This window comes from Arvicola amphibius, chromosome 4 (genome assembly GCF_903992535.2).
Source record: "Arvicola amphibius chromosome 4, mArvAmp1.2, whole genome shotgun sequence".
In the NCBI taxonomy this organism is placed as follows: domain Eukaryota; kingdom Metazoa; phylum Chordata; class Mammalia; order Rodentia; family Cricetidae; genus Arvicola; species Arvicola amphibius.
The window spans coordinates 40796727-40815450 of record NC_052050.1 but is presented as its reverse complement, the minus strand read 5'-3'; the positions used below and the strand labels follow the sequence as shown (position 1 = coordinate 40815450).

Genomic DNA, 18724 nt, shown 5'->3' with positions numbered 1-18724 from the left:
GCGTTTATTTCAGAAACATGCTCCCTTAGGATTCTAGACCGCAGCTTCAGAATGGCGGAAGAGTGTGCCTGGACTGAATTCCAAGGTTGCCTCTTGCCTCTTCCCTCACACGGCTTGCTTCTCACTCTCTAAATTTTCTGTTCAAAAGCCTTGGGCAAATTATCCCCCATTTTACATAATTTGTGCTTGATTCTACCTTCTGGGATGGCAGTTGACTATATAATCTAAAATTTCACTATTTTTAAATGATAATCAGAATGCCTTTAAAAATAAGATTTAATGCTTTATTGCTCTTTATGATAAATCAAAATATGCTTTAGAAATAAAGTTAATTTAATGGAAAATAGGAATATACGCACCAAACCATAGACTGCATTTCATATCATTGAGAGACCCCACTCCGTGCACACAATCACTGTGTCCTGTCCCTTCTTACTGTTGTCATTCACACCCGAAATTCCAGGTCCTTCAGTGGCCGCACACTGATCATAAAGTGCTTGTGGGCAGGGCAGTTCCTTGGTGGGAGGTTCTGGCCTGGGTCAGGGGTCCCAGGCTACGTCAGGGTGAGAGAAGAGCCCCCATGCCCAGCCTCCGATCTGTGACTTGTTTGGCATGACCTGCTTTGGTGTGTATGAACTCACTGGAGCTTGTCTAGTGTAGAGCAACTCGCTGGGGCGGGCGGTGGGAAGGGAAGGTGAAGTTCCAGTCAGATGGGTCCGTCAGTGTCCGCTGGCGATTGGCACCTCCGCTCTGCACGGGCAGCTGACCGAGCCTGGAGGATGAGAAAGGCTCCCGAGGGCAGATGGCGCAGCAGGGCTCTCTGTTGCAAACGGCCTGCAGTGTAAAAGGCCCCACAGCTCTGCAAAAGGGGGTAAGAGACCAGGTGGCTGGAACCACCTTGGTCAGTCAGCCAGGTGACTCCCTCAGGCCCTGGGCAAGGCACAGGAGGTGGCACACAGGCACTTGGTGGGTTAGAGTGGCAAGATGAGGATTAGGGGGCAGAATCTGGGGAAAGTGAAGAAAATGTGCTCCTGGCTCTGTAAGTCCTGCTGGGCCTGCTGATGTCTGCTCACAGCCTTTCCCTTCCGTGGTAGGTGCTCACAGCAGCCTGCGCTGCCCACAGGTGGCCTTATCCTCAGCAGCTGAGACAGGGGCAGGGGTCTCAGGAAGGCTCTGAAACAGGCAAGCTTTTTGCTTGGCAGACACTGTCAGCTCTTTCCCGTCAGCGGGCTCAGGGGCCAGGCTCCAGCAGGCAGGTATGTGGCATAGGTGGGCACCCTGGCCTGGCCGGCAGTGCCAGGACTCCACGCTCTTTGCTGCAGCTTTGACCCAGCTCTCACAGCTGTGTGCATTGGCTCCCCATGAGTCCCAGTTCTCCAGGGAGGAGGCTCAGCTGGAGGAGTCGGGGGAAGGGCTCTCCTTGCTCCCTACTAGGTACTGACAGTGTGATTACAGCAGGGGACATCTGGTTACAAACCTGGCAGTCTGCAAAGAGAAGGGTTATGATAACTGGTCCTTGAGTAGCAGCAGGGTGTCTATGGGAGAAGTGGTCAGAAAGTCCAGGTCCTGCAACCTTGGTGGCAAAAGATTTTCCAGGGTCAGCTCTGGAAGGAGGGGCCTCTGACTGAACGTGGCTGAGGGATGGGCTTCACAGGCAAACCTGTTTACCTGCTGCCTTTGGCTGGCTGCTAGCGGTAAGGCTTGTGCTAAGGGGCTCTGAGCTAGGTCCCAAGGGCTGCAATCATGTGGGGGAAGGAAGGCATCAGGTGTGGGGGTCACAGCAGGGCTAGTCCTCTGCACACGGACACTAGATCCAAACCTCTAAGAGAATGTCTCTGGCTAGAGAAACTGTCCTGTGCTCTGGGCCACCCATCCCTCTGCTGGGTCAGCAGTGGTCACTGGCCCTTTGCCAACTACAGGTACTATCCAGTTGCTTGTAGGGTGAGAAGTGGTCTAGCTGTCAGCCCAGGAGGTTGCAAAGGGTCTTTGGTTTCCTGAGCAGGGACTATGCAGAGTTCAGAGATCAGAGGCAGGGGCAGGGGCAGGGGCAGAAAGTCAGACAGGACACTTCATGAGCAGGGCCTCGGAGAAGGCAGAGGAGCCCTGCCCAGGGAGGCCCTTGCATGCTGATTTCTAGTGGTATTAGAGGGCATACAGCAATTAGTGGACTCCTGGGATGCTGAGCAAGGTGGAACGTGTGTAGGGATGGAGAGGCTAAGGGCCCGGCCAGCCTTGTGCCAGGCTCAAGCTCTTGCTCCCCGGGCCAGGCCTCCGACGTGCAGCAGTTAGTTCCCTGGCACACTGAGGATGAAGCCAGAACGGTTCTTGGTGAAGTCGGGCTGCGGCTGATTAAGCCGCGTCTCCACAGAGACGGTGCATTTCTTCCCATGCAGGCTGCACTGCACTGGGTTGGTGACGTTCACTTGAAGATGGCGCTTCTCACTGTAAGAAGGGAAAAGATAGGCCAGGCAGGCAGTGAGTGGGCAGACAGAGAATCGTGTGGTTTCCTTAGCAACCCCCAGGGCCCTGCCATTTGCCAGGATCCTGTGGGGTGGCAGTTTCAGGGTTCAACCTGCTTTCTTCCCAGGTGCCCACAGAGGCTTGCAGGGGCCCAGAAGAGGCGGGAAGGAGACAGAGGCACTGAGGTGTGTGCTACGGCCAGCAGCTGCTGGAAAGGCAGAAGGACTGAGTGCTCATCCAGGGAACCCTGTGTGCTGCCGAACCAGGGAGGCAGATGTGGCTGCGCCGTTGCCAGGGCTGGGCTGAGTCACTTGGGTGTTCAGGAAAAAGGGTGTCAGGGCTCTGACTCATGACAGTCGTCTCTGATTGCCATAAGGGAGACTAGAATTGCCCCAGCCCCTCAAGGAATGTCTGCCTTGAATCTAGCTGGCTGTCATGGAGTCTGCCCGTCAAAAGTGGGTCTGAGGCTGAGCCTTGGGGTACAGTAGATCTGAAATCCCAATTACCTGGGTGGTTGAGTCAGGAGGACAGTAAGCTCAAGGCCAACCTGGGCTAGAGAGTGAGTTTACAGCTAGCCTGGGCAACTTTCTGACACCCTGTGTGGAAATAAGGAATTGGAAAGTCCTGGACATGGAGACAACTCAGTGGTAGAGCATTTGCCTAGCGTGTGTGAGGACCTGGGTTCAGTCCCCAGTGCCACTCAAACCAACCAAATCAAAGCGGGTCTGAGTTGGTGACCCTCCTGTGAAGGCTGTTCTTACTTTGGAGCAAGGGGAACTAGGCTTTGCCACAGAGCGCAGACAGCCCTGCAGATAGTCCCCACTGCCTGACTGCTCCAGAATGGGTAGGTGGATGCTATCTCACTTCCTATCCACCAGGACGCTGAGCAGGGTCAGCCTGGGAGCCACAGCCAGGGCTTCCTCACTGAGTGGAGACTCACTCAGGGGTGGCCTGCTGTGCTCTCCCGGCTGTGGAAGTGGAAGCCCTTGCCTCTAATAACGCACACTGTGCTGAATGTACTCCAGCTGCAGCTTATTTTAAAAGCTGAGGACCTTATGAGGAGGCCAGCACCTAACGTGTGTACACACATGCCAGCCGTGTGTACACGCTGCACCCCGCTTCTGCTGCATCCTTTCCTTTCCTTTCTTTTCCTTTCCTTTTTTTTCTTTTTCCTTTTTCTTTTTTATTAAGACAGGGTTTCTCTGTGCAACAGCCCTAGATGTCCTGGAACTAGCTCTCATAGACCAGATTGGCCTTGAACTCACAGAGATTCACCTGTCTCTACCTCCCGCGTGCTGCCCGGCCAGCTAGGCTTTCTCTGCCTCCCTAGGGATTCCTTTGCTGTGGCTGCCGAGGCTCCATGTCAAAGGTGAACAGGCTGGGTCTTCTGAATATCCTGGTCTCCTGGGGTTAAGGGAGCTCCCAGCACTGAATGATGAGCACTGAGTGGCCATGTCCACCATGCAGAAGGAAGCCAGGGTTGAGGCCAGCCTCTGCACAAGCTTTCCCACTGTTTCCCAAGCACTGGCTGGTCCAATAGTCCCAGTTGCTCGGATGCTGGTCAGGCTGCATGCCGTGTTACTGCTCACAAGGATCAGTGTTCTGAGCATAGGTGCTTCTGCAGCACTGGCCCCAGGGCATGGTGTCCAGGGACACTTGGTGGCACCTACCACAGAAGGCCCAGGGTTGGTTGTTGAGGTCTGTTACCTACTTGCTTCATGAGCCATGATGCAGAGGCAGTGAATGGGACCAGGGAGACATGGGCACTAAGTATCAAATACTTAATGTCCTGTCAGCCCCAGCTAGAACCTGGGCTTAGATATTTTTAACCAGAGTTGGACATAAAAATAGCAGAGCCCATCAGAGGCAGTGACTCAGGTTCTTTTCCACTCCCTTGGGAACCAGGGGGCTCTGCAGGTTAGCTACAGGGCCCTTGGCTGCAGTAGGTGTGCATGGGTCCCCTGTGGCCTCATACAGGCCCCCAGCAGGCAGAGTGCCAGCTCTGAGGCTGCCTCCGAACAAGATAGTCCCCAAGCTTTGTCAGCCACCATGGTTCTCCTCTGTTCCTTAGGGGTCACCATCCTGCTCTCCTCTTCCTAGTGGGGCCAGGAGAGCAGTATGACTCTGGGTTCTCTCAGATTCTCTGGGAGCGGGCTCTAGGGGGACAATTCTATGTCAGCTTGAGAAGCTGACATGTGGAGAATCACCAGCATGCCGGCCATGCTCCTGAGGTGCAGTGGGCCCTCCCAATAGGAGCTTTTTTTTCAGCCTAGTCCCTTGGCCAGAGTGTTACCAGCAGGGTGGCCATGGTCTCCGTCCTTCTTCTTCTTTGGGTGTTTGGGGACAGCTCTAGTTTTGGTGTGGGCGTGGGTGGGGAGAGCTTCGGTGTGTGACTGGGTTCAGAGGCCGCAGGCTCTTTCCCCTTTACCATCTAGTCCTAGTCGGCCAGTCAGTCCAAGGCAGTGGAGAGTAAACACTAGCCGGGACAGGAAGCAGACAGAGGGGAGGAGGGGGACATCCTCTTTCTCAGGGAACTTGGAACTGAGAGCTGAGCAGACCCATACCTGGGAGGCTCCAGCACACAGCACTGAGGTTGGCTTCCCTCCCTTCCAGAGGGCACTGCTGCTGGAGAAGGGACCTCTGTGAGGAGGAAGGCAGGAGCCAGGAACTGGATTCTTCTGCATGGTGATGCGGACAGATCTGGGCCCCCATTTCTCTGGCAGGCTACCATCCTGTGCCAGCCTGTGGTGGCTCCCTACCTCCCAAGGAGGAGCTCTTCCTTGACCCAGGAAAGCAGGGTTATTCTTTCCCTCCCACAGCCAGAGCTGACCCTCAGCCTGCCCCAGGGAGCTTGCTGGAGTGGCCATGTCCTGGTCCTCTGAGGACATGGAAGGTAGTCAGAGAACAGCCCAAGTAGAGACATGTTTCTGTGCCTGCCACCCCTACTCCTAACCACATATTCTGCTTCAAACATCAAACTCCCAATTTCCAGCCCCACCCTCCATGGGGCAAGAATCAATTAGGACATATCAGGAAAGAATGCACGCCATGCCTCCACATCCCTCCCTTGTCTCCTCTTCCCCTTTTCTTTTGAGATGAGATCTCACTATATATAGGTCAGGCTGGCCTTGAACTCATGGTCACTCCTCCTGCCTCAGCCTCCTGGTGCCGGGGTTACAGGCATGAGCCACTGCACCCAACTCTCCACCCTAGATTTCTGGGTAGTGTGCTATGCACAAGATTGCTTCTGATCATCTGGGATTTTTAAGTACAAGGCTGGGCTGGAGGCCTGGCTTCCAGTTCTACTGGCTCCAGGGCTTGCCCAAGTCCCTGTGAGTCTCTTACAGCCATCAGGCGCACGTGAGATTCTCTTCTTCACCTATGCGCTGGTGGTGACAGGTGAAGGTTGTTTCTTCATCATCATCACCATCACCATCACCCCACCTCTGCTCTCCAGCTTTTACCCAGTCTTTACCTCAAGGTGCTGAGCCCCAGGAATACAGAAAGTAAGTGTAACCTTAGAGACGGGGTCTTTTCCTGTGCCCTGGGAGGCTGCTCGCCCTCCTGGGATCTGCAGGCTGTGATCAAAGCACAGAGGCCATGCTGTAAGAGATGAGCTCTGTCTGTGGGAATGGGCACTACCCAGGGGAGCTGCGCTCCTTCAGTCGAGGGCTAAGGACCCCCAGCAGCGCTGGCTCAGAAGAGCCACCGTGACAGACTGGGCTGATGCTCTCCGCACATGTTCTTGGAGCTCATAGCCACACGGCTGCTCTGTTTGAGCAGCCCCTGTCTGGCGCTGTGTATCCTGGGCATTCTCAGATTGTGTTTCTGCCTGACAGGTGTGGGGGCCCTTATGCCTCATGCATGGCTTGACATTCCACATATGGATACAGGGTCCTGGAGGGGGAGGGGTCTCAGAGGGACCAGAACCCATGCCTGAAGGTCCAGGAGGGCTCCCAGTACTAATGGGCAATCCCAGCTAGGCCGTTGGCTCTGGGCTTGCCGGGTTAGCACACCATCCCGGGCCGTGGTGCACTGCAGACAGCCCACTCCCAGCACTTTTTTCTGCTATTCCAGCCTCACAATGGGGACGGGCAGTGTGCTCAACTGGCCACGGTCCTACCTAGACCCGAAACACCCACTCAAGAAGCTCATTTCGTAGGCAAGATGGCCAGATGGTCTGTGGAATGGGAGAGTCCCAGGAGGCAGGCAGCCCTCAGAAAAACAAGCACTCGGGGTGGTCACTGAGAAATGGGATGGCCCCAGGCTCCTGCTCTTCTCCTTGGCGTATCCCTGTCTGACCCGGTGCCCGGCCATCTTTGTGAGGCTGCTGCAGGGTTCAGAGGAAGAGGGGTTGAGTTCACAATAGAATGAGGGGCAGAGAGGAGCAGCTTGGGAGGGTTCTGCTGCCATCCACACATGGCGTGCACAAAGGAAAACCCGGCTGCAGCTCCCAGTTCCTTAGCACACTAAACACCAATCACTGCCAGAGAGAAAACTAAACACCAATCACACGGTCTAGCAGCTCCCTCCCAGGTGCGTGCCAAAGAGAAATGAGAATGGGTGTTCAGACAACTTCTTTGGATATCAGTTCTTACAGCAGAAGTATTTACAAAAGACAGCCCATCAGTGGTTGAACGGATGGCCAAAGTGCGCTACATCCATTCACTAGGATAGTATGTCCAGTGGAATATTATTCAGCAATGAAAGGAGTAAAATATCAATACAGCAATGAGCTTCGAAAGAAGCCAGCTACCACAGGACACACACTGTAAGACCCCATTATGGGAAATACCCCACTAGACACACTGCCAGAGACAGGGTAGCCTAGTTGTTGCAAGGGGCATCAGGGAGGGGCGGGGGTGGCAGGGCTGCTAAGGAGATTTCCTTTGGGGGTAGTAGAATAGTCTAGAAGTAGACAGAGCTAACAGCTGTCTAACACTGAGTCCATAGTAGTCCATGTTCAATGTGTGAGTTTTTCTGCCAATAGGATTTAGAGGACAAAAAGCATAAAACATGTTTCGTTTTGTTTTGTTTTTTTTGGGGGGGAAGGGGTTTCAAAACAGGGTTTTTCTGTGTAGCTTTGGAGCCTGTCCTAGAACTTGCTCTGTAGACCAGGCTGGCCTTGAACTCAGAGATCCACCTGCCTCTGCCTCCTGAGTGCTGGGATTAAAGGCCAGGACTGACCAGTTTTAGAGGAAGTCCTTATTTTAAGTTAACCGAATGACTGAAGTACAGTTAGACTGAACACAGTGGCTCACACCTTTAATCACAGCATTCAGGAGGCTGAGGCAGGGGGACTGCTGTGAGTTTGAGGCCAGTCTGGATTACAGAGCGAGACAACCAAACCAGCAAGAGGTTTTGTGTGGCTGTGGAGCTGGTGAGGTCTCAGCAGGCACAGGAGAGTGGGTGCTGCCGTGGGAGCAGTGCCTTGGCTCTGGCCTGAGCCCCAGCACACACTGGGGTCTTTCCTCATCTTCACAGAGAATGGAGAGGGAGATAGGGTATCTCCCTCTGATGGTGTGCCGAGCCAAACGACAGCTGCTGAGGGAGCCTGCCTATGGGGGAAGGGCCTTTCCTCCCCAGCTTCTGTTACAGGATTTAGTGGCTCAGCAAAATGTGGTATTTGGGGACTTTCATCTCATGTCATCTGTTCTCAGCCGTCATTGCAGGCAAATGGCCCTTGTCGAGTGACTCTCTTTCCTTTTTCACTTTAGACTTCGTCTTCTCATTAGAGCAGCTGTGGGTAAGAAGGGACAAGCCGACATGGCTCCAGGGCTGGCTGTGCACCCACAGGCCATGTACAAAGGGGACAACCACGTGTGTCCAGGAGCTGAATCAGCTGAGCAGAATGTCCCTCCTCATCCAGGCCCCTGGTCAGATGGGAAATGCAGTCTCCAGACCGAAGCCAACCCAAGAAAGTGGCCCATGAGGTTGCAGGCAATCCGGCAGGGTGCCTGGCTTGGACTTCACGGGAGGAACAAGAGTGCCCTGTGAAGCAGGGGCTGTACTCTGCTGTCTGGTCCCAAGCTGTGGACCAGAGATGCGGTCACAATGAGATGAAAAGCCTCCCGTGCTGGGCAGCCAACCCCAGGGTTCTACCTCACTGATGTCCCTGGGACATGCGGTACACACTCTGGCTCCCACTGAGAACTGCTCTTTGCCTCAGGAGCACGGCCCCCTGCTGGTGCTGAGCCTCAGAGGGCAGCTCTTTCAAAACCCTGCTGGGGAAACACTACTTCTGCTCTGCTTGGGGTTGCACCACAGCTGCTCGAGAGGAGCCAAGAGGCCGGGGGCGGCGGTTGCTGCACTTCCTGTCTCTGCAGCCCTTTCTGTATCTGTGGCCGGTAAGGGACGAGGTGAAACCACACAGCAGTCGTGAAACAGCTGGACACCTGAGAGCTTCACCCACGCCCAGGGGCTGCCTCTGCCCTATCCTGAGCTGTTTTGGTGTCCAGACCCAGGCAGGGAACCCACTCCAGCCTCGTCGTGTCCTCTTTAAAGTGCTTCTAAGGGCTGGAGAGATGGCTTAGAGGTTAAGAGCACTGGCTGCTCTTCCAGAGGTCCTGAGTTCAATTCCCAGCAACCACATGGTGGCTCACAACCATCTATAACACTGTATACATAATAAATAAATAAATCTAAAAGAAAATAAAGTGCTTCTAAGTCCCTTCTCTTCCCCGCCTACAAGCGCTTCTGAACCTTTTACTGCTGAGACCCTTTAATACAGTTCTTCATGTTGTGATCCCAGCCAAAAAATTATTTTTGTTGCTACTTCATAACTGTAATTTTGCTACTGTTTTGAATCATAATGTAAATAATCAGGTAGCTAGACTTTTACCAAAGAGCTCATGACCCGCAGGTGGAGAACCACTCGTCCATCAACGGATCTAGAGAGCCAATCTTGCACCTGACAGGAGGTAGTGAATTAACTTCTGAGCTGGGGTGTGGGCCACACAGAAGAAGCAACTGGTAATGGTGGCTGAGGTGAATCTCCCCAAGGAGGTGGTATCTGGGCTGAGTTTCAAGGACAATAGGGCTCTTGCAGGGGCCTCCCTGGCTTCATCCTCTTGTTCTCAGTTATTTCTGTACATTCACTAGATTTTATGTTACCATTGTGTGGTTTTCATGACAGATAATGATCTAATCATTGTCTGCATTCAAGCATGAGGTTCCAGCACACTCTTGGTCTCTCCTGAGAGACCCCTCAACACTCCACAGGCAGCCGAGTCTTCCCACGAGCCACACTGAGCACACCCTTTTGGCCTCATCCCCGTCAAACCTGTCAAGAGCCCAGCCTAGACACCCTCCTCACAGAGGCCAGTAGCTGGGAGTCAGCTCGGCTCCCTTCACCTCTACTGCCCACGCAGCCCAGAGCCAGTTCTCCAGACTACCGTCTCAGCCTCTCCTGGTGACCACTGTCGCCCAACTGGTTCTGTCTTTTGGGCCCCACGCCCTGCTTGCTTCACACACATCCCACATTTCCTCCATGCCATGAGCAGAGTCTGGAACAGGCAGCCGGGGGCCCGCCAACTCCCTGCTGCCATTCACTCTCCATCGGCCTCATTCCTGCAAGCTCTCCAGCCAGGTCACAGGCCTGGAGTGTAGAGCTCTCTTGTGCTCAGCCCTGGAAAGGACAGGCCTGGCAAGTGGAGCTCCTGCATGCAGCTCAGCACTGTAGGGCTCTACAGAGAGCATGGGAGCCACCGTGGACGTTAAAGGAACAAAAAGACAGCCTCCAGGTGGCAGGGGAATGCGACAAGAGTGGACGGCTGGTCTGGGGCCCCAAAGTTCTGCCTTGAGCAGAATCATGGCCAACACCACGACCGAGGAGCAAGGAGCCCCCTGTAGGCTGACCAGTCTGTGTGAGGAACACAGAAGCAGCTTGCCTTTCAGAGTGGCAGAGAAGCACCAGGTGGAGAATAAAGAGTCAGGAAAAGACAGGGCTCCAGCCCTCTGTGTCTCTGAAGAGTAAACCCACTATAGGCCACCAGAGGCAAGAAGACAAGAAGGCTGCTCACAGAGGACTAGTGGCCTCATCACCTAGGCAGAGACCACAAAACATTGCCATGCTCAGCCGTCGTGATCTCTGCAGGACACAGCAGGCAATACGAGTCTAGAGGGCCCAGGGCAGCAGGGCTGGTGAACAGGAAAACTCAGACCATACAGTTCACGGGGCGTGTGGCTCTTTTCAGGACCATAGTAAACGTAAGTACCTGATGGCTTAAGACTGTGTTGAGCCGGGCGGTGGTGGCACACGCTTTTAATCCCAGCACTCAGGAGGCAGAGGCAGGTGGATCTCTGTGAGTTTGAGGCCAGCTTGGTCTACCCATAACAGGCTCTAAAGCTACAGAGAAACCCTGTCTTGAAAAACAAAAACAAAAAAACCCAACCAAACAAAACCAACCAACCAAACAAACAAAGACTGTGTTGAAGGACTGAGAAGTAAAATTCACAAGGCTCTGGGTTTGATCCCCAGCACAGAAACAAGACAATGTTGAGCTAAAATCTTGGATGTCAGCAACATGGAAGACAGTGAAGTGTTGCTGTGAACATTCCAGCTCCTCTTATTTGGGAGGATGGGGAGAAAGAGGGTGGTCTTTGGGCTTCTTTCACAAGAACACAGGTAAGGAAAAGATGAAATGAAGCAAGAACAGAGGCTCTAATGGTAACTCTCCAAGAAAAAGGAAGATGCAAACTTGGCCTATCCAGGGGAAAGTACAGGGACCAAAAGAGCCTGAGAAACATGAGAAGAACAAAGTCTCACGAGCAGGACCACTCAGACATGAGCTGCACAAGGACGGCACCGTGTCAGCGGCATGGGGAAAGCCTGCAAGGCCTCGACTCAACACAAAGAACTACAGGCAGCTGGGCATGGGAAAAGCACACCACCTGGTTGTCCAGGGCCTAAGGGTCAGCCCTGTAAATGCATGTAACATTATACAGACCCAACAGGTTAAATTTAGAAGTATATATGTATATACAAATATACATATATGCATATAATAACAATGAAAAAAGAGGCCTTGAATTTGAAGGAACATGGGGAGAGGCATATTGGAGGTTTGGAGGGAAGAAAAGGAAGAAGTGGTGTAATTATAATCTCAAAAAAAAACATATTGTAGTGATTTAAAAAAAAATGGCCCCTAAAGTGCATGACACCATTAGGAGGTGTGGCCTTGTTGGAGTGGGTGTGGCCTTGTTGGAGGAAGTGTGTCACTGTGGAGCTGGGCTTTGACATCCCATTTATGCTTGTTACACCCAGTATCACACTTCACTTCCCGTTGCCTTTGGATCAAGATGTAAGGGCTCTCAGCTCTAGTACCATGTCTGTCTGCATGCTACCATGCTTCCCGCCATGACAATAATAAACGAAACCTCTGAAACTGTAAGCTGCCATCTCAATTAAAATGTTTTCCTTTATAAAAGTTGTCATGGGCATGGTGTCTCTTCACAGCAACCCTAACAAGATACACATGAATAATATGTATATATTAGTTTAAAACTGGGTCAACAAGGTGGTTGCTACCATGTTTGACAACCTGAGTTCAGTTCCCAGAATCCACATGGTAGAAGGAGAGAACTCTTTAACATGCATATACGTGTATAAAACATACAAATACATGGAAAATTAAAAAAGAATGCACAACCACATAGAATATCCATAGATAAGCTTGAATATATAAATGCAATAAGCTGTACAAAATGGATACATTGTTTAAAACAGGTTGACCTAAAATATGCAACTGTAAGCTACTTAAAGAGACACCTAAGTCACAACGATTGGACTGGAGAGAGCTTAGTAGGTAGGAGCGCTGCTGCTTTTCTACGGGACCCACGTTTGGTTCCCAGATCCAGAGGCTCCAGTGCTTTCTTCTGGTCTTTGTAGACACCGGGCACATGCATACAATACAGGCAAAACACTCATACACATAATAAAAGAAATCTACAATTTAAAAATGTGAGAAAGTCAAATAAAGTAATGATGCTATGGACTGCACCAGATGAACACTGTCATTTTGACTCTAAACACGCGTTCAGAGATAAGCGCTTATTCTACCGCTACACTGTACCCCCAGCCAAAAGTGGGGTCTTGGTCTGAGAGACACACAGCTTGCTCTCTGCCTCCCTTTGTGTCGGGACATGATGAGAAGGCAGCCCTCAGCAGACCCTAACCGTGCTGACTCTGGGCTGGACACTGGGGAGCTGGGAGCTGGGAGAACACGCTTCTGTTGTTTGGTACTCAGTCCATCAGACGAAGAGCAGCAGAGAACACAGGAGCGTCAGAAACATCAGTTCTTGACAGTCTCACGACAGGAGGCAAGTTCCACTTTCAGATGGAGATTTAGAACCTGCGTGGAGTCACAGAGCAGAGGTAGGACTCAAACCTAGTTATGCAGCTGGAGTCTTAAGCTCAGAATATGATGTCATCATTGTCTGTGCTCCTGAGCAGTGGACACTGGGTACTGTCCACACCCTATCAAGAGTGCCTGCTATAGGGTCTGACACAGACTGGGAGCACACCATTGTCTGTGGATGATTTGCTTTTTATAATGATATGATTAAGAAAACAGTTGGATTGCCAGGCAGTGGTGGCTCATGCCTTTAATTCCAGCGCTCGGAAGGCAGAGACAGGAGGATCTCTGTGAGTTCGAGGCCAGCCTGGTCTACAGAGTTCTAGGACAGCCAGGGTTGTTACACAAAGAAATCCTGCTTTGAAAAACCAAAAAAAGAAGAAAGTAAGGAAGAAAGGAAGGAAGGATGGATAAGCAAGCAAGCAGTTGGGGTTAACTGAACTATGAGACACTACCCAGACGATGTGCCCAGCACCTATGCAACTTTCAAATGGGGTTGTTGATTGGGCAGATGTGGTGAGGGAGCCATCAGATCCAGAGGTGACTAGGGGAGGTACATGCACACTTCTGGCACCTTGCTCTGTGCAAGGGAACATTTGTATGTAGTGTGATGAAGAGGCACAAGGAACACTCATTGTTCATGGGATGCCTTTTGAGATCTGGAGGGCCCTTCTGAACAGTCTTATCTACTTGCCTTGTAACCTTAATGCCCAGGAAATGCCTCGTTTCTAAAATGAGATTCTAAGAGAGATAAAAATATTTGGGAGGATGGAGAATATGCGAATGGGTACATTATATTGTTTTCCCAGCAGCAGGGGTTGAGTCAGGGTCTCATAGATGCTGGACTAACAGATACCCTGCTGCTGGTCACTTTACACAGCAGGACTGATGGGGTTTGGAACATGACATTGATGATCATGCTGTGCTTACGTCCTGAGGGTTGACGGAGATGGGTGGACCCTGGCTCTTTGCATATTTCTTAGTGTATCCAAGGGTTGTATTTCCAGTGATCACCAGGCTGCCTGATGGCTATGGGTGCTCCGCAGCAGCCTTGGACTAACTGTTAGAGGTCTTGGGCTGGGGCTGGGATTGGAAATCATCCATTTATTGAGGATTTATTTCTACTATTTATCCTGTAGCGGGTGCTGCACTAAATGCTGTACATGCCATCATCTCATTTAATCCCTCCCAAAGCTGCCACAGGGAGGACTGCCATTCCCTTCCCTTCATAGAGGAGGAAGCAGAAGCTTATGTCAAGTGACTTCTCAAAGCTGGGAATGGCACACCCAGAGTGCCTCTCCAGAGATACCTTCAGCTTCCGTCCCGTTGCTCCCTACTCAGCTGCTGTCTTAGCCTTGTGGGGATCATGGCCTCTGCAGCATGGAATTCACCAGCCCTAGGTGTCACAGGAAAAAGCGTCGTATCTGTTGCTGTGGCTGGACACTGACCTGTAGCCAGGACAGCACCACCACCCCTCTCTGGGGTTGGACAATGACCCATGGCCACACCCCCATACCTGCTCTCCCTGGGATTAGACGCTGACTCCCAGCCACACCCTCACCACTGGCTCACTGGAGGTAGAGGCCGACTTGCAGCCATGACCCTGTAGTGGCCTGCTTACCTCTCCTGCCTTAATCTTGTTGGGTATTGCTCTTCCCATGCCTCAGCTCAACCAGGCCAGAAGACAGACGCTTCCAGACCCGAGTGATGCTGTCAGGGGCGTACTCTCCCAGTGTCTGGAGAGCCTGTGTACGTTTCTGATTTCCTGGGGGTACCTTTCCTCCCTTTTCAGTGCTCAGACTGAGCCCAGGCCCTTGTAGGCTAGGCAAACTCCACCAAGCTTCACATCCAGTCCCTCAGGACACATTTTGCGGGGAGGATCATTGTTTTGTGGCTATTCCCAGGTGCTATTTCTGTCAACTAAAAGGTAAAAGGTTCCTGTTCTGTGTGTACCCCAGCAGGCCTCCGCTGGCAAGGTGGGTAAAGAAAGACGTGCTGGAGGTTGCACTCACCCTGCGAGGGCAGGGGCGATGGTTTATCCCTGCCCCAATTAGAGCTGCAGCTATGAGAATGCCCCATTTTAACTCCATAGTATATTACTCTCTCAGAGCTCGTTCCTCTGTCTCTCCCAAACTGTCCAACTTAACGCTGTACATTAGGGATAATGTAGCCTTCCAAAGCCAAACTACAAAGATTTAGTTGTGGCCACAGCTCTCTCAAATACAAACGACAACAAAGCCCAGAAGCAACAAGTCATCAGCAAACAAAACCTTTACTGCAACAGAGTTCAGGGACAGCAGCCTAGCAGAGCTCATTGCAGTGAGCAGTAGCGAGGCTTCACTGGCGCGCGGGGCTGCAGCCCGTCCTCTCCCGAGAAGCTCCGGGTCCACGGGCAGCAGTCATTCTCTCCTTTAACGCCCACATCTCTTTATGCTTTTGCTGCAGGGTCCTGAGGAATTTATTCTGTGTCTGTTCGAGATTTTTTTTTTTCTCCTTTGCTGTACTGAGGCTTTTTTATTTATTTATTTTTACATCTTGGCTGCTTCCTGCTTACGGTTCTCTTTCTCAACACTTCTGCACACAGCACCTCTATGGTTAGCACCATCTGTGCACACTGGTGTTTATTTTCTGCTCACATCGTTAATGAAGGTGCTAAATAAGACTGGAAGGAACCTGACCAGCACCCATGATTTCCTCTGGGCACACAACTCAGTAGCACATCTGTGCTTATTCACACTCACGCTCTTCAAAACCGTGAGTTATGTTCACCAGTGGCCAGAGTCGCCTAACTTCACAGGAAGCCGGGTGAGTTCCAGTCCCTGCCACCTGAGAGCATTTAAAACAGTCCACATATAAATACACCAGGGACAGCGATATTGAAAAGACTTGCCTAAAGAACAAATGGATAAGACTTCACTGGGCACAGATTAAAGGATTGCACTTTTGAACAATTTTGGGAACTAGGAACAAAACAAGTTTGCTAGGAACTCAGGAGTCTCTGGCTGTCTCTTCTGTTTAGCTTCTCTATTGTGAGACAAGTTCTCACTATGCAGCCCAGGCTGACTTCAACCTCTTAATCCCCTGGATTCAGACACCCTGGCGCTGGCTGAGCATGGCCTTAACAACCTGCTCTACACAGTGAGATGAGAGCTCTGGGTTACAAGACAGCAGTGAAACAGGCTTTGTGCTCACCATTTGGGAAGGGAGGCAGCGGGGCAACAGATCACTGTCATGGAGGGTGCAAGCCTGCTGGAGCCATGGGAGGTCTAGGAATTGTGCTAAGGATCCTATGGCTTTGTGGGCGGATGCGCTTTCCTGGGAACTTAGGCTCCAGCGCTGGCGAAGGGGAGAGCAGCACCTGTCCTGTAGCTGATCTCTGTGGACATAGATCAGGATGCAGCTATGGAACTGGGTGCCAGACACACTGAGCACCAGGTGTGCCAGGACTGGCGGTGACTCACTTGCTAGTCACTAATACCATCCCTCAAGTTCCAGCTCCCTCTCTCCCCTAGAGCCTGGCTGGACCACCTCTGCCCGTAGGAGGAGAAAGGAGATTTAGAAGGTGAGTCCAGGACTCACACAGGTTTGGGAGAATGTGGTAGGATGAGCCCAGCCAGGTTGGCAGGCAGCTGAGAGGGGAGAAGTCCACACTGAATCTGTGGGCAGTGAGAACCCTTAAGGATTTGAGGAGAGAAGGCCAGATGCCTATCTCCTTCCGTGTGCTCACCACTGTCTCAATTCTTGGCTGGCTGATGTCTGTCACTGTCTCCATCCCCTTCCAAAGAAATTTTTATGGGAGAAGGGGACCTTGTGCCAAAAGGATGCCTGGCATATAGTTAGTACTCAGTAGAATCTCCAGTCCAGGGAGCTGATAGAGATGAGACAGACAATGCACAAAATAGATAAATGGGGCGTTTTGAGGGGGGAAGATGAACTGAGAAAACTTAAGTTGGGAAGAAAGGTCATTAAAAGGGCAAGGCAGTCAGTAGAAAAATGCCCAAAAGGGAGAACCTGGCAGCTGACGGAATGTTGGCAGCTGACGGAATGTAAAGTTGATCATGGCTCCACAGCTTTCAGCTTGGGTGGCGGTGAAGGAGCCAGAGAGAAAGCAGATAGCCTTGGGAGAGTGACAGCTCTGGAAAATCCAGAGTTTCACTATGCATCATGCAGACCCAGGACTACACAAAACCCACACCTTTCTCCGTCTCAGGAAGAGGTGTGACTCAGGAAGGTGGACGGCCTCCCAGGACCTGTGTTACAAGCAATTCATCAGAAAAACTGTAAGATTATAGTGGTCTGTGCGGTGTACGAAAGGGAGGGCTGGGTGTGGTGGTGCACACTGGTCATTCTAACGCTCTGGAGGTGGAGGCAGGAGAATCAGGAATTTAAGGTCGTTCATAGCTACACAGTAAGTTCAAAGTAGCCAGGGCTACTTAACACCCAGTCCCAAGGAAAGAACAAACAAACAAACAATGAGATGGTGGCGGTGGCGTGTGCCTTTAATTCCCGCACTAGGGAAGCAGAGGCAGGCAGCTCTCTGAGTTTGAGGCCAGCCTGATCTATATATAGTGAGTTTTAGGAGAGCCAGGGCTACCCAGAGAAACGCTGGCTAATCCAGGACTTCCCTTCCAGCTGATGGTCTCTGGGCACTCTGTGAAGGCTACAGACGCACCTGTCTTACAAAGGTCCTGGCGAGATTTAAAGGGGAAACTATGTGCGGGGTAGCTAGTGCAATACAGCATGAACAAGTGTTCCATTTCTGGCTGCTAGCGGGGCAGACTTTTAGGAGGGATGTAGCCAGGAAGGGAGTGCTGGTCAAATGTTCTGAGGCTGGAGTTGGTGATGTGGCTCAGTGGTTGCCGCACACACAAGGCCGTGGGTTCCACCCTCAGTAGAAAGGCTGAGAGGGCCTTTGGGCTCCAATCGCAGGCCTCTCCCTGACCACCTCTGGCCTCCTGAGAAACAGCTCAGCATCGTGCTGCTTTGGTGAGAAAGCTTGTGGGTTCCATAAGGTGCTTTTAACCTGTTCTTGGGTATTTTAAAATTCCATACACGCTGACAAAGAGCGGCGCTTTCTTCTCAGCATTGATAGTCTGGTACTTTTTATAAAATTTCCACTCCACTGTCACTAAATGTTGCTGCCCACCTAGGCAGTGTAACCCATGGGTAACCTCATTAGGAGCAAGTAACTGGGGATTTTTGTACTAAGGGGGAATTCAAAGAGGTTAAAACTGAGTAAGTCATAAAGCAACCCCAGGACACTAAGAGGAAAAAGAACGACTGCCCACTCTCTACCACCTGTTTGAGAACGGAAGGATTTGCACTCTGCGATGTCTGCTAAACACGTACCTGCTCTCCTGTGGTCAGGGAGCCTCTACCTCGGGAGCGCTATTCATGGAAAATCCCCCCCCCCCTCCAGCACATGCTTTCACGCTGTTATGAACAGAGGCTAGGCAGGCCTCCTGTCAATATGTTCTGCATGCTGCCTACCGGCTCTGCCTTTTCTATTCTGCCTTTGCTATTTTAGGCGAGTACATAATGCATCAATCTTCAGGTTCTTACTTAACGCCTGTGCTACAGAATGAGGGCACGGTGACGACGGCAGGCAAGCAGAACGGTATTCCCACAGAGGACGCGTTCCATGAGGCCTCACTTCCTGTTTCCTGGGACAGGGCATTTATTTCTGGCACAATAATGAGAGGGGGGCCAGTGGCCGAGGTCCAGTCCTTCTTATTCAGGAATCCCACATCACAGAAGCCACTGGCCATGCTGCCCAGGGTGGACACATCACAGGCCCTCAGGAACTCGAGCCCATCTCACTACTCTCCCTTGTGTGTGTGCCCTTTCTTTTTCTATTTTTTTTTTAAGTTTCCGAAATGGCTGTTTAGATACAAACTGGAGCCTGCTGG

At 51.7% G+C, this 18724-nt stretch overlaps 1 protein-coding gene across 1 annotated transcript in view; it reads right to left on the bottom strand.

Moving 5' to 3' along the window:
* Positions 1-270: 270 nt before the first annotated feature.
* Positions 271-18724, bottom strand: part of Myo1d (myosin ID) — a 301212-nt gene continuing 282758 nt past the window's right edge. Inside the window, exon 22 of the mRNA XM_038326939.2 lies at positions 271-2442. Within this exon, the coding sequence (XP_038182867.1) occupies positions 2286-2442 (157 nt within the window). The 3' untranslated portion in view covers positions 271-2285. The remainder of the gene's footprint in view (positions 2443-18724) is intronic.